The 15891-nt window shown below is 49.4% G+C and overlaps 1 protein-coding gene across 3 annotated transcripts in view; it reads right to left on the bottom strand.

The window, feature by feature from the left end:
* nbeal2 (neurobeachin-like 2) overlaps positions 1-15891 on the bottom strand; it is a 519702-nt gene that overhangs the window by 59218 nt on the left and 444593 nt on the right. For all 3 annotated transcript variants that reach the window (XM_072468153.1, XM_072468151.1, XM_072468152.1), the window contains 3 exons: positions 8779-8888; positions 5612-5729; positions 2238-2335 (listed from right to left, as the gene is read on the bottom strand). In XM_072468153.1, coding sequence (XP_072324254.1) covers positions 2238-2335; positions 5612-5729; positions 8779-8888 — 326 coding nt within the window. The remainder of the gene's footprint in view (positions 1-2237; positions 2336-5611; positions 5730-8778; positions 8889-15891) is intronic.

The following is a 15891-nucleotide window of genomic DNA, read 5'->3' on the forward strand; positions in this document are numbered from 1 at the left end:
CCTGCTAGTACCTCCTTTTGTATGTTAATTTCCTCGAATATTTCACAGTTTTTCACCCTGATGTCTACACCTGTGTCATCCTTTTCGATTGTGAAGGCTGACGAGTATTAATTGAGGACTGTGCCCAGGTCTTCCAGGTCTCCACAGATTACCTACATGGTCCGTAATTGGCCCTCCTTCTTTCCCAATTATTCTCTTGCTCTTTATATATTTAAACAACCCCTTTGGTTTTTCCTTTATTCTGCCTGCCAAAGCCTTTTCATGTATTCTCTTAGCTTTCCTAAATTCATTTTCAAGTTCTCCTGCATTTTGTGTACTGTAAAGATCCTCCTGTTAATCCTTATCTGTTCCTGGTTTTTTCCTTTTAATTTCTGTAATTAAACTATTTCAATTTCTGTCCCTGGATAAATAATGGGGCTTTAAGATAGACTTCACCTTTAATTTTAAAACAAGAATTACCCAGGATGTGTTGTTTGGTCTGACATCAGTGATGATACATCTTTATGGACTTGGCTGGCAGCCAATGAGCTGATTTACTTTGCCGGGTTCTTAGCTGATAACCTATGCTGATCGGTGCTGACCATTTTGGAAGGTTCTGCAAAGGGCAGGAAGGCTTAATCTGGTTTATAGTTTTCGTTTGATCAAGAAGGTGGAGGATCCCAGCCTTGCTGTCTCTCTCTTACCTGATGGACTCTGTCTAAAGGTTCAAAGTAAAGACCTTTCTCTCTCTACAGCCAAATTGAACTGCAGGATGTTCAACCCAGCCACCAGCTGCAGGCAGGGTCAGTTGTTTGAAAATCCTTTTAAATTCTCATGTGCGGAACTCTGCTCTTCTCTCAGACAAGCTGTTGGTCATTCTGATGGAGTTGGAAACAAATAAGCATTACACAGGCCTGAGGCTGTTCTTTTGAGAGAAGGCCCAGGTTAATGAAAGTGAAATTGACTCTGAGGAAATCCTATAGCCAGGGACCTCTGATCTTGGCCTCACCCTTTGCCTTTATCTGCAAGTAGCTGCTCCCAGTCCATTTGGGCCAAATCATATCTCGTCTGAGTAAAACTAGCATTTCCCCAGTTAAGAACTCCTTATCCTTTTCCACAACAATCCTATATCTAGCTGAAATATGGTCACTATCTCCAAAGTGCTCATCTCCTGATACACCTTCCACCTGCCTGGGCTCATTTCCGAATATTAGGTCCAGAATTGCCCCCTCCCTTGTTGGGCTTTCTAGGTACTGGCTGAAATCGTTCTCCTGGATGCAATTTAAGAATTATGTTCCCTCCCTATCTTGCACACCAGGACACAGATTAGGAGAATTCTTCTCTGTCAAAAGGTTGTGAATCTTTGGAACTCTCTTGCTCAAAAGGCGGTGGAAGCAGAGTCCTTGAATATTTTTTTCGACAGAAGTAAATGGATTCTTGCTCAGCAAGGGGTCGAAGATTATTCTGGATGAAAGTAGGCGGGAATGTGCAGTTGCGGTTATAATAAGATCAGCCCTAATCTTATTGAATGGCATGGCCTACTCTTGCTCCTAACCTGTATGTTTGTATGACATTTTAATTTGCTTAAATGATGGATGAATTCATTGTTGTGGAAGGCATGGTGGCCTGATGGTTAGCACTGCTGCCTCACAGACCTAGGGATCCGACTGTGGGTGACTGTGTGGAGTTTGCAAGTTCTCCCTGTGTCTGCGTGGGTTTCCTCCGGGTGCTCCATTTTCCTCCCAAAGTACAAAGATGTGCAGGTTAGGTGGATTGGCCATGCTAAATTGCTCCTTAGTTTCCAAAGTGTTTGGTGGGTCTCAGGTTACAAAGCTAAGGTGAGGGAGTGGATCTAGGTAGGGTGCTCTTTCAGGGGGTCAATGCAGACTTGATGGGCTTCATGGTTTCATTCTGCATTGTAGGGATTTTAAAACACTGAGCCATATGGATGGTTCAAGTTTTCCAATTTGTTAAGGTCAGGAAAGTTCAAAGTTTGATCCAACTCTGACAAGGTTCCGGATCATAGCCTTAGCTGAAAATCACGTACAAGACTGTTGTGACATGTTTAAATAGCCTTCTGCTCACAAATTAAAACAAGAGCCATGTGGTGAGATGCTGGGGGGGGGGGCAATTGCTCTGAATGGAACTACAGACTAGCAGGAGTCAGGAAACAAGGAAAACAAATTGGAAAAGAAGGAATTGCAAGAGAGAGAATAATTTTGAATGAATAGTGTTAATAAGAGAGGCCAGCAACTTACCTTCAGTAGTTGGCATGGGGTTTGTCCAAAATTACTGATGATCCCTTCTATAGCCTTCCTCTCCGTCTCATCAGCAATTGCATCCAGATCCACCGCACCTATGCAGCAAGGACTGAATTAATATTGGAGACAGTGTTGAGCGATATACTGCCAATTCTACATCACTGTGTGCAATTTTCTGTCCTATAATTTCAACAAATCAAAAATTGAATGATTGCAAGGGTAGGGTACTTCGGTTATGTTGGGAGAACATATGACTGGAGAACCTGGGACTGTTCTCCTCAGAGAAACGCAGATTTACGGGACGTTTAATAGGGGTGTTTAAAACTGAGGAATGTTGATAGAGTAAACAATGAGAAATTGTTTCCATTGACAGGAGAGGACACAGATTTGAGATCATTGGCAAAATAATTGGAAAGTAGAGGGGGAGAATGTATTTAATCCAGTGATTAAATTAAAAGTCATTGTCGATTGTCATTAAAAAACCCCAGCTGGTTCCTTTAGGGAAGGAAATCAGCAGCCCTCACCTGGTCTGGCCTACATGTCCCACCAACAGGACAGACCCAGCAGAGGTGGCAGCACGGTGCTATACAGGCAGGGGGAAAGTTGCCCTGGGAGTCCTCAACTTCAACTCTGGATCCCATGAAATCTCATGGCTTTTCCACGAGTTGCCTCTGGCTTCACATCAGCCTGTTCTGAGAGAGTGTTATCAGATTCTACTCTCTGCTTGCGCATCAGCCTCTTTTTTGCAGAGAAAGAGTTATCAGATTCTGGATTCTGCTTCACTCCAGCCTTTTCTGGAGAGAGAGAGAGAGTTATCAGATTTTCACAGTGGTCTTTTGGTGATAATTAACTAGATATTCCTGAAGTGTATTGGTTAGATTCCTCAATCCAGTTTGCAGAATCAAAAGTGATATGAACTCCGGCCTTGTGACACTGAGAAACATGTCAGTGGGACCAGAACCAATCATCACCGGCCACCGGGCAGAGCATAGACATTTGAGCCAATTCATTGGCCACTAGCCACGTCAGTCACACCGAGTCACACTGATGCCTTCCAGATTCTTCCTGCTTAATTTAAAGATACAGGCCATTGCATCTGCTTGAGTTAAAGATACCGCCTCATTAAAGTCATGGGTCCATTACTCATCCATGGATCAAAATGGTAATAGTGAAAATAAAAGGAAGGGGAAATAAGAAATAAACAGGAAACAAACTGGAGGGACCCTTACAATCCCCATTGGTCTGCTCTTGATCATCAGCAACAACCTTCTCGCTGAAGCTCAGTTTGAGTTCAGCCAGGGTCACTGACTTCATTACAGCCTTGTCCAAATGGGGACAAAAGAACTGAACCTCAAAGATGAGGTGAGAGTGACTGCCCTTGACATCAAGACAGTATTTGATCAAGTATGACATCAAGATGCTCCAGCAAAACTGGAGTCAGTGGGAATCCATGCAAAACTCTCCACTGGTTGGAGTCAAACCATAAGATATAGGAGCAGAAATAGGCCATTCAGCCCATTGAATCTGCTCCACCATTTAATCACGGCTGAGATGTTTCTCATCCCCATTCTGCGATGAAGAAAGGAATATAGAACATAGAACATACAGTGCAGAAGGAGGCCATTCGGCCCATCAAGTCTGCACCGACCCACTTATGCCCTCACTTCCACCCTATCCCAATAACCCCTCCTAACCTTTTTTGGTCACTAAGGGCAATTTATCATGGCCAATCCCCCTAACCTGCATGTCTTTGGACTGTGGGAGGAAACCGGAGCACCCGGAGGAAACCCACGCAGACACGGGAGAACGTGCAGACTCCACACAGACAGTGACCCAGTGGGGAATCGAACCTGGGACCCTGGCGCTGTGAAGCCACAGTGCTATCCACTTGTGCTACCGTGCTGCCCTTGGTTGTGGTTGTTGGAGGTCAATCAGCTCAGTCCAAAGACATTACTGCAGGGGTTCCTCACTGTAGTGTCCTAGGCCCAACCACCTTCAGCTGCTTCATCAATGGCCTGCCTCCCATCATAAGGTCAGAGGTGTCGATGTTTGCGGATGACTGCACAATGTTCAGCACCATTTGCAACTCCTCAGATAATGAAGCAGTCCATGTCCAAATGCAGCAACAGCTGGACAATATCCAGGCTTGGGCTGACAAGTGGCAAGTTACATTCACATCAAACAAGTGCCAGGCAATGACCATCTCCAATAAGAGAAACTAGGAATCCTGTGGTGAGTATCTCACCTCCTGACTTCCCAAAGCCTGTCCACAATTTATAAGGCACAAGTCAACAATGTGATGGAATATTCTCCACTTGCCTGGATGAGTGCAGCTTCAACAACAAGAAGCTCAACATCATCCAGGACAAAGCAGCCTACTTGATTGGCACGCTGTCCACAAACACTCCCTCCACCACCGACGCACAATAGCAGCAGTAAGTACCATCTACAAGATGCATTGCAGGAACTCACCAAGGTTTCTTAGGCAGCACCTTCGAAACCCATGAGCACCACCATCTAGAAGGACAAGGGCAGCAGATACACCACCACCTGAGAGTTCCCCGCCAAGTCACTCACCATCTGACTTGGAAATATATCGCCGTTCCTTCAGTGTCGCTGGATCAAAATCCTGGAACTCTCTCCCTAATAGCACAGTGGGTGTTCCTACCCCACATGGACTGCAGCAGTTCAAGAAGGCAGTTTACCACCACCTTCCCAAGGGCAATTAAAGATGGGCAACAAATGCTGGCCTAGCCAGCGAAGCCCACATCCTGTAAAAATGAATTTTAAAAAGCAAGGATATGGGGAAAGAACAGGAGAATTGGACAAATGGAAAGCTGTTTCAAAGAGCAAATGGAGTCACAATGGGCCTCTTTCTCAGTGCTGTATGAATTAATGATTCTATTTGCTTCTTCCTGGTAAAACAGCCTGTAAGAAGTGGATTAATATTGTACATGGGTAAAAGTCTAATACTTTACTTTTTTCCACCCTCAGGCACATGGTAAACACACTGGTGGCCATAAGACCATATGAAATAGGAACAGGGTAAGCCATTCGGCCCCTTGAGCCTGCTCCACCATTCAATAGGATCATGGCTGATCCTTATTATACATAATTACATAGTTGTACATAATTATTTTCAACTGGATAAGTTTGAATGTTTTCATCAAAACTTTGACTATTGCTTTGCTCTAATTAATCCCAAAATATGACAGGTTCAAAGTAAACTGGAAAGGATTACAGCAAATTGCCTTTCAGCCATAAAAATGGAAAACATAGTACTGTTTGCACCAAGTATCTTCTAGCACTCTGACAAGCCTCTTTCTATAACGTAATGCTCAGGCAGCATGAAGCTTGCACAATTACCGTACCCTCGTATGTGCAGTAATAGAAGACATTCAATGCTTCAACAGCTGCAGGGCCCCTCTGCTTGTGGCCAAAGATCAGGTCGATCCAATTGTGGAGGTTCGTAGAGACATATTCTGACTCCTGCAGGACAGGAACAATGAAAAGTTCACATTAACTAATTTCATCCTTCGAGAATACTTTGCCACGTTCATTTCTCGATGTATTAAACCTCCAAGACCAGTGATTCAATTTCAGCCTGTAACTCACTCCCCTAATGTCCATTGTTGTATGTTTAAACCACCAGAACCATTTGATTAGATTTTAGCCTCTAACTCACTTCTATTGAGTTGAATGGGTCTATACTAGGCTCTCAGGAATTCAGAAGGCTGTGATATGCAAGATTATAGAATCATAGATGTTTACAGCATGAAAAAAGGCCCTTCGGCCTGACTTGTCCATGCCGCCCAGTTTTTACCACTAAGCTAGTCCCAATTACCCAGATTTGGTCGGTATCCTTCTATATCTATCTTTCGCATGTAACTGTCTAAATGCTTTTTAAAAGACAAAATTGTACCCGCCTCTACCACAGCCTCTGGCAACTCGTTCCTGACACTCACCACCCTTTGTGTGAAAAAATTGCCCCTTTGGACCCTTTTGTATCTTTCCCCTCTTACCTTAAACCTATGCCCTCTAGTTTTTGACTCTACGTTTTGGGAAAAGATGTTGACTATCTACCTCTATGCCAGTCATTATTTTACAGACCCCTATAAGATCACCCCTAACACTCCTATGCTCCATGGAAAAACAAAACCCAGTCTATCCAGCCTCTCCTTACAACTCAAACCATCAAGTCCCGGTAGCATCCTAGTAAATATTTTCTGCACTCTTTCTAGTTTAATAATATCCTTTCTATTATCGGGTGACCAGAACTGTACACAGCATTCCAAATGTGGCCTTACTAATGTGGCCTTACTAATGTCTTGTACAACTTCAGCAAGACGTCCCAACTCCTGTATTCAATGTTCTGACCAATGAAACCAACCATGCCGAATGCCTTCTTCACCACCCTGTCCACCTGTGACTCCACTTTTAAGGAGTTATGAACCTGTACTCCTAGATCTCTTTATTCTGTAACGCTCCCCAACACCCTAGCATTAACTGAGTAGGTCCTGTCCGCTTTGCCACCAATCTTGGTGTCATCTGCAAGTTACTAACCATGCCTCCTAAATTCTTATCCAAATCATTAATATAAATAACAAATAACAGTGGACCCAGCACTGATCCCTGAGGCACACCGCAGGTCACAGGCCTCCAGTTTGAAAAACAACCCTCTACAACCACCCTTTGTCTTCGGTCGCCAAACCAATTTTGTATCCAATTAGCTGCCTCACCCTGGAGCCAGTGAGATTTAACCTTATGCAACAACCTACCATGCAATACCTTGTCAAATGCATTGCTAAAGTCCATGCCGTCAATGTCGACTGCACTGCCCTCATCTACCTTCTTGGTTACTCCTTCAAAATCTCATTCAAATTTGTGGGACATGATTTTCCACTCACAAAGCCATGCTGGCTGTCCCTCATCAGTCCATGCCTCTATAAATGCCGTAGATCCTGGGTGGTATTCTCTCTCTCCCCCCGCCGGATGGGAGAATCCCTGGGCACCGTGCGAATCACGCCATGCCATCCCGACCCCCGCACGCGATTCTCCGACCCCCCCGAATTGCGCCGGGCCGCATGGAGAATCGCCGCAAACGGCTTGGAGGGCATCCTCCGGCTTGGAGGGTGGCCTGTGGGGGGGGGGGGGGGGGGGGTGCTCCGTTCCCGGGGGGGGCCTCCGATGGGGTGTTCCCCCCCCCCCCCCGCCCCCCGCCCCCCCACCGGGCCTACTTCCTTGCGCGACCGGCCCAGAACCCAGGTGCCATGTTGGCAAGGTGCCGGAGTGCTCCGTGCGGTGACCACGCATGCGTCGGTTGGCACCGGTGCCACTGCGCATGCATTTGTTGGCGCCGGCCCAACTGCGCATGCGCGGGATCCTAGGCGCCGGGTCTTTTACATGGCGCCAGGTCTCTGACGCCATGCTGGGGCCCCGCCCCCGTAAATCGCGCGACACCCCTGCTAGCCCCACGGAAGGCGGAGAATAGGGGTCTGGGAACGGGCACCGATGCCGGAGTAAAACACGTTGGCACTTAGACTCCTGTTGAGAGAATCCCGCCTCTTGTCTCTTAGAATACCTTCTAACAACTTACCTACCACAGACATTAGGCTCACCGGTCTATGATGGTGGATGCCGAGAGGCCGTTTCCCCTGGCTGGAGAATTTTGAATTAGGTGGTCACAGAGTAAGGTGTCAACCATTTAAGACGTAATGAGGAGAAATGTCTTTACTCAGCATTGTGGAACTTTGGAATTTTCTACCCCAGAGAGCTGTGAGTGCTCAGGTTGAGTCAAGGCTGAGATCAATAGACTTTTGGACTCTTAAGGAATCGAGGGATATGGGGATCAGCAGGACAGTGGAGTTAAGATGAGCAATCAACCATGATCTTACTGAATCATGCAGCAGGTTTGAGGAGTTGTAAGACCTACTCCTATTTCTTACATTCCTATGTTCTTCAGTATCTATTGTTCTATATATAACCACTGTATCAGATTTTATACTTGCCTGCTATGCCTGCCCATTTTATTGGTTCTCTGATATATGCCCAGTATCCTCCAGGACTAATGGCGGCCCAATTGACCCCGTCCACTCTAGCTCCCTTATTAACTCTGCACTATACCCTCCTCACTTGTCTCAAGGGTTACTGACCTTCACTCTGTACATTGCACTGTGCATTTAACCACCCGTTTCCAGGGATCACAGCAGGAACCTCCAGTTGGAGGTGAAACAGCAGCTGTGAGCAGGGAGACACTAAAGAGTTCTCAGCAGGGCTGCAGTCTAAACATGAGAGGTTACACCTCTCACCTCCTGGTACAGGGCACAAAGGAGATGGCCAGAGTGTGAAGGTTAGTGGGGAATTAGACATAGAGGCCCATGCCAGAAAATTGAAACACTCTTATCTTAGAACAAACAATACAGTGAGTAATCCAGGATTTCAACTGAATCCTGAACTTGTAAAATAGTTTGAAGGAAGAAAGCTCTGTGGCTGGCGACAAATTATAAGCAATGAGAATTTTTCCCTCCCCCTCAGTTACCAGTGCTTTTCTGTGCTTGTAAATGAAATCTTCTGGGGATTTTGCCCACTTCGGAAGGACAACATTAGTCACATTTTCGCTGGTCAGCTGCAGGCAACCAAGGTCAAAACCTAGAGAGTAAGAGAGAGTGGGAGAGACCGAGCCAGAGAAAAGGTTCGACATTGAGAGTATGTGTGAGACAAAGGTGGGAGAGTTTGAGAGGAAGGGGAGCAACAGAAAGAAAGAGTGAAACAGAAACACAGAGAAGCAGAGTCAAAGTTGAGAGAGAGAGAGAGAGGGGGGGGATGGGAGAGAGAAACAAAACAAAAAATATTTTTGTCAGTGATTTTATCGTTGTTACTTATCTCGCTTTATCAACCAGGTACTGCTCTGAAGAATGAGAGAAGATGTCCCTCTTTTTCCCCCATACTCAGCAGTGACCTAGTAGGGACCGAGAGAGATTTCCAATATTGTGATAAAGTGGCTAACATTGACATGACCACAGATCGTTAGTATCATCAGGCTACTTGACTGTAGGGGCATCCCAGCCAACTTCATTTCTAGCTGACATGCTCACAGGCGCACTCTCCAGCAGGGCTGATTAGATACAAATCAGGAGCAGGAACCCTGACAGATCTTTCTGCTTGGATGTGCAAGGGTGCTGAAGTAATGTTATTTTTTAAATAAACATTTTATTGAGGTTTTTTTGGGTATTATAACAACATCACAATAAACATTGTACATGAAACTATAAACATAGTGCAAAAGCCTTCACTCTCCCTTACAGGTACCACCTTTATTAACCCCCTACTCTAAGCTAAACTAACCCCCCCACCCCCCCCCCTTCTGCTGACGATTAATTTTCCGCGAAGAAGTCGACGAACGGTTGCCACCTCCGGGCGAATCCTAACAGTGACCCTCTTATTATAGGCAAGGGTTTAGAGAACCCCAAAGTGTATCATGGAGTTCACCTGACCCACAACTTTTAATACATTGTGGTATGGGGAGCACACGGCCCACTCCACAGGTGTGGTACAGCAGAAATGGAAAAGTATTTTTTAAAGCAAAACAATGTTTATTCTATGAACTCAGGATAACCTTTTTAAAACATACAGTGAACATCTTAGCAACCATTAATTCAAATACAACCCCCAAAGAATACAACACTAAGTAATCCATTAAGCTTTCCTTTTAACATCCATAAGACTGAAAGCACCTTTTACCAGAAGCACATCAGGTTAAAGTCACGACTGTTATTAGATTTACAGTCTTTAGATTACAGAGAGAGACTCTAATAGACCTTCTGGCTGTGACTGCAGCTATCCAGCTCTGAAAACGAAACTAAAACACACCCTGCAGCAAACAGACTAAAAAGCTGACAGACAGCCCAGCTCCACCCACTCTCTGACATCACTGCAGTAATAAACACCCATTTCTTAAAGGTACTCTCACTACAGATACTTATATACACACCCATTTATAAACACCCATTTCTTAAAGGTACTCTCACATGACACTCTCAAGGCGAACTTGATTTTCTCCAAACCGAGAAAGCTAGCCATGTTCGATAGCCAGGTCTCTGACTTCAGGGGCTTTGAGTCCCTCCAAGCTAATAGTATCCGTCTCCGGGCTACCAGGGAAGCAAAGGCCAGAATGTCTGCCTCTTTCTCCTCCTGGATTCCCGGGTCTTCCAACACCCCAAAAATTGGCACCTCTGGACTCAGCGCCACCCTTGTTTTTAACACCGTGGAATGACATCCGCAAAACCCTGCCAAAATCCTCTAAGCTTCGGACATACCCAGAACATGTGGACATGGTTCGTTCGTCCTCCTGCACCCTAAAGAATCTGCTCATCTGGGCCACTGTCATGTGAGCCTGGTGAACGACCTTAAATTGTATCAGGCTGAGCCTGGCACATGTTGCAGACATGTTGACTCTACTCAATGCGTCCGCCATAGACCATCCTCTATATCCCCTCCCAGCTCCTCCTCCCACTTGCGCTTCAGCTCCTCGGTCTGCGCTCCTCTGACCCCATAGGTTACTTGTAAATGTCCGAGACGCTCCCTTCTCCTACCCACCCTCTGGAAACTACCCGGTCCTGAATCCCCCTTAGCGGTAGGAGTGGGAAGGTTGACACCTGTTTACGTAGGAAGTCCCACACCTGCAGATACCTGATGTTGTTCCCCTCGCCTACCCAAACTTCTCCTCCAGCGCACTCATACACGGAAAGCTCCCCTCTATAAACATATACCCCATCCTCTCAATCCCTGCTCTCCGCCATATCCGGAACCCCCATCCATACTTCCCGGGGCAAACCGGTGATTATTACAGATTGGGGACCAGACCGATGCTCCCTCTACTCCCACATGTCTCCTCCATTGCCCCCAGACCCTCAGGGCCACCACAACCACTGGACTGGTGGAGTACCGTGACGGCGGGAACGGCAGAGGCGCAGTTACCAACGCCCCAGACTGGTGCCCTTGCATGAAGCCGCCTCCTTACGCTCCCTTCCCGACCCCTCCCCCACCACCCACTTCCTGATCATGGCTATAATCAGCGCCCAGTAATAGTTACTAAAATTTGACAGCGCCAGCTCGCCCTCTCCCCGACTCTGCTCAAGCATTCCCTTCCTTACCTGTCTTGCCTGACCAAACAAAGCCAGAGATCACTTTGTTGACCCGTTTAAAAAAGGACCGCGGAATAAAGATGGGGAGACATTGAAACACGAACAGGAATCTCGGGAGGACCGTCACCTTCACTGTCTGCACCCTCCCAGCTAATGACAACGGGAGTGCATCCCATCTCTGTAAATCGTCCTTCACATGGTCCACTAGTCGGGCCAGATTTAATTTATGCAGCCGGTCCCATTCCCGCGCCACTTGAATGCCTAGGTACCTAAAGCTTCCCCCTACCAATCTAAACGGCAGCACCCCCAATCGCCTCTCCTGTCCCCTCGCCTGGATCGCAAACATCTCACTGTTCCCCATATTTACCTTATACCCCGAAAACTGGCCAAATTCCCCTTGAATCCTTATGATTTCTTCCATCCCCTCTGATGGGTCCGATACATACAGAAGCAGGCCGTCTGCATAGAGCGAGACTGTGTACTCCACATCCCCCCCCCACACCTCCATCCCCCCTCCCCGGACCAGCCCCTTGAGGCTCTCAGAGCAATTGCCAACGGCTCTATAGCTAGCGCGAACAACAGTGGGGAGAGGGGGCATCCCTGTCTCGTACCCCGGTGCAGTCTAAAATAGTCCGATGTTGTCCTATTCGTCCGTACACTTGCCACAGGAGCCTGGTACAGCAGGACCCAGTCAATAAAGCCCCGCACATATCCGAACCGTTCCAGTACCTCCCACAGATAATCCCATTCTACCCGACTGATGCACTATCAATTACGACGAGACGAGAGTAGAGTGTAATCGAGGCTTTATTAAGCAGAGATGTGTAGCCTCCTGCAGCTGCTGCCGAAATGGCTGCAGCTCGGTGAGCACACACATTTATACTCCGCCTACTGGGAGGAGCCAGCAGGCAGGGATCTACCCTCGTACCTGTTGTACAGGAACCTTACCGTATTACATCTTGTATTTGATATATACAACAGTGGTGACTACCACATTCACCCCCAGTTAAGAAAGAGCCTAGCGGGGGTGGTGGAAAACTATTCACATGCATTTTAAGGTTAAAATTTTGGGGAAAGTTCACAAATTCAGCCGATCGGGTGCCTTGATCCTCCGTTGTGAGCGCCGCAGTCCCGGTGGCGATGCAGGGGTCGACTCGGTCGCCGGTGACTCCGGGAGCGTGTAGTCCTCATCTTCATCCCCGGGTGGGACCAAGGGGAGGACGGATCATCCTGGAGCGGGGGCTGTGGTGGGGTGCGCTGGGGGGAGGAAGGGTGGTGCCAGCACAGAGGGGGGAGGGGGGGGAAAGAGGACCCGGCTGGTGCCAGGTCCCTGAGGGAGACTGTGTCTTGGCTGCCGTCGGGGTACGCCACGTAGGCGTACTGCGGGTTTGCATGGAGTAGCTGTAACCTCTCGGCCAACGGGTCCGCCTTGTGGAGCCGCACGTGCTTGCGGAGGAGAACGGGTCCTGGAGCTGCCAGCCACGTTGGGAGCGAAACCCCGGAGGTGGACCTCCTGGGGAAGGCAAGGAGACGTTCATGGGGGGTTGCTTTAGTCGCCGTGCAAAGTAGCGATCGGATGGAATGAAGGGCGTCGGGGAGGTCCTCCTGCCAGTGGGAGACCGGGAGATATTTGGACCATAGGGCCAGCTGGACGGCCTTCCAGACCGTCCCGTTCTCCCGCTCCACCTGCCCGTTTCCCCGGGGGTTGTAGCTGGTCATCCTGCTCAAGGCGATGCCCTTGCTGAGCAGGTACTGACGCAGCTCATCACTCATAAAGGATCTTCCCCGGTCGCTGTGGATGTAGGCCGGGAAACCGAACAGGGCAAAGATGGTGTTGAGGGCTTTGATGACGGTGGCAGACGTCACATCGGGGCATGGGACGGTGAAGGGGAATCTGGAGTATTCGTCGACCACGTTAAGGAAGTACGTGTTTCAGTCGGTGGAAGGGAGGGGCCCTTTGAAATCCATGCTGAGGCATTCAAAGGGGTGGGAGGCCTTCACTAGATGCACGCGGTCTGGCCGGTAGAAGTGCAGTTTGCACTCCGCGCAGACTTGGCAGTCTCTGGTGATAGCCCTGCCCTCCTCAATGGAGTAGGGCAGATTGCGGGCCTTTATGAAATGAAGGAACCGGGTGACCCTGGGTGACAGAGAGCGTCGTGTAGGGCCCGGAGTCGGTCCACTTCTGCGTTGGCACATGTACCTCGGGATAGGGCATCGGGGGGCTCGTTGAGTATACCGGGGTAATACAATATCTCATAATTGTAGGTGGAGAACTCGATCCTCGACCCCAAGATTTTATCATTTTTGATCTTGCCCCGCTGTGTGTTATTGAACATGAAGGCAACCGACCGTTGGTCAATGAGGAGAGTGAATCTCCTGCCGGCCAGGTAATGCCTCCAATGCCGCACAGCTTCTACGATGGCTTGGGGCTCCTTCTCGACGGAGGAGTGCCGAATTCCGGAGGCATGGAGGGTGCGTGAAAAGAATGCCATGGGCCTGCCTGCCTGGTTGAGGGTGGCAGCCAGAGCAACGTCTGATGCATTGCTCTCGACTTGCAAGGGGAGCGTCTCGTCAACCGCGTGCATCGCGGCCTTGGCGATGTCGGCCTTGATGCGGTTGAAGGCCTGGTAAGCCTCGGCCATCAGGGGGAGAGCGGTGGAGTGAATGAGTGGGCGGGCCTTGTCCGCATAGTTAGAGACCCTCTGGGCATAGTATGAGAAGAACCCCAGGCATCGTTTGAGGGCCTTGGGGGAGTGGGGGAGGGGGAGTTCCATGAGGGGGTGCATGCGATCGGGGTCGGGCCCGAGAACTCAATTTTGCACCACATAGCCGAGGATGGCTAAGCGGTTGGTGCTGAACACGCACTTCTCCGTGTTGTACGTTAGGTTGAGGAGTTTGGCGGTGTGGAAGAATTTGGAAAGGTTAGCGTTGTGGTCCTGCTGGTCGTGGCCGCAGATGGTGACGTTATCCAGGTATGGGAAGGTTGCCCGCAGTCCGTACCAATCAACCATTTGGTCCATCTCCCGTGGAAGACCGAGTCCCCATTAGTGACGCCGAAGGGAACCCTAAGGAAGTGGTAAAGGCGGCCGTCTGCATCAAATGCGGTGTATGGTCGGTCCGTCTTGCGAATGGGGAGCTGGTGGTAGGCAGATTTCAGGTCAACTGTCGAGAAGACCCGGTACTGTGCAATCTGATTGGCCATATCAGATATGCGTGGGAGGGGGTACGCGTCGAACTGCATGTAACGATGGATGGTCTGACTGTAGTCATCGACCATCCTGTTTTTCTCCCCAGTTTTCACAACTACCACTTGGGCTCTCAAGGGGCTGTTGCTGGCCTCGATAATGCCTTCCCGCAGCAGCCGCTGGACCTCGGACCTGATGAAGGTCCTGTCCTGGGCACTGTACTGTCTACTCCTCGTGACGACGGGTTTGCAATCCGGGGTGAGGTTTGCAAACAGAGAAGGCGGGTCGACCTTAAGGGTCGTGAGACCGCATACAGTAAGGGGTGGTAGGGGCCCGCCAAATTTCAGGGTTAGACTTTGGAGGTTGCACTGGAAGTCGAGGCAGAGTAGCAAGGCAGCGCAGAGGTTGGGTAGGACGTAGAGCCGGAAGTCGTTGAACTCTATGCCCTGGATGGTGAGGGTGGCGGTGCAGTACCCCCGGATCTCCACAGAGTGGGATCCGGAGGCCAGGGAGATTCTCTGGTCAATGGGGTGTACCGCGAGGGAGCAGCGCCTTACCGTATCAGGGTGGGTGAAGCTCTCTGTGCTCCCGGAGTCAAGAAGGCATGATGTCTTGTGCCCATCAACCTTTACCGTCGTCGACGCTGTTGTGAGGTTGTGCGGCCGGGACTGGTCGATCGTGATGGAGGCGAGCTGTAGCTGGTGTTTTTTACATAGTATTTACAGAGCAGAAGGAGGCCATTCAGCCCATCGAGTCTGCACCGGCTCTTGGAAAGAGCACCATACCCAAGGTCCACACCGCCATCCTATCCCCATAGCCCAGTAACCCCACCCAATTTTGGACACTAAGGGCAATTTATCATGGCCAATCCACCTAACCTGCACATCTTTGGACTGTGGGAGGAAACCGGAGCGCCCGGAGGAAACCCACGCACACACGGGGAGAACGTGCAGACTCCGCACAGACAGTGACCCAAGCCGGGAATCGAACCTGGGACCCTGGAGCTGTGAAGCAACAGTGCTATCCACAGTGCTACCGTGTTGGAAGGCCCCTGGCTGGTTGGCAGACGATGAGCGGCCCGATGAGGTGCCCGATGAGCAGGGGTCCTGAGGCGGGGAAGATGGCAGCGCCCACGGGGCGCATGTGGCGGGCGGCGATAAAGATCGCGGCGCCCACGGGCTGCACGAGGCCTGATGGGGGAAAGATGGCGGCACCCACGGGCCGCACGTGGGTTGCGGGGGCAAAAATGGCAGTGCCCATGGGTCGCACGTGTCCTGAGGCAAGCAAGATGGCGGCGCCCACGGGTCGCACGTGGGGGGTGCA

This window comes from Scyliorhinus torazame, chromosome 11, assembly GCF_047496885.1.
Source record: "Scyliorhinus torazame isolate Kashiwa2021f chromosome 11, sScyTor2.1, whole genome shotgun sequence".
NCBI classification, from domain to species: Eukaryota; Metazoa; Chordata; class Chondrichthyes; order Carcharhiniformes; family Scyliorhinidae; genus Scyliorhinus; species Scyliorhinus torazame.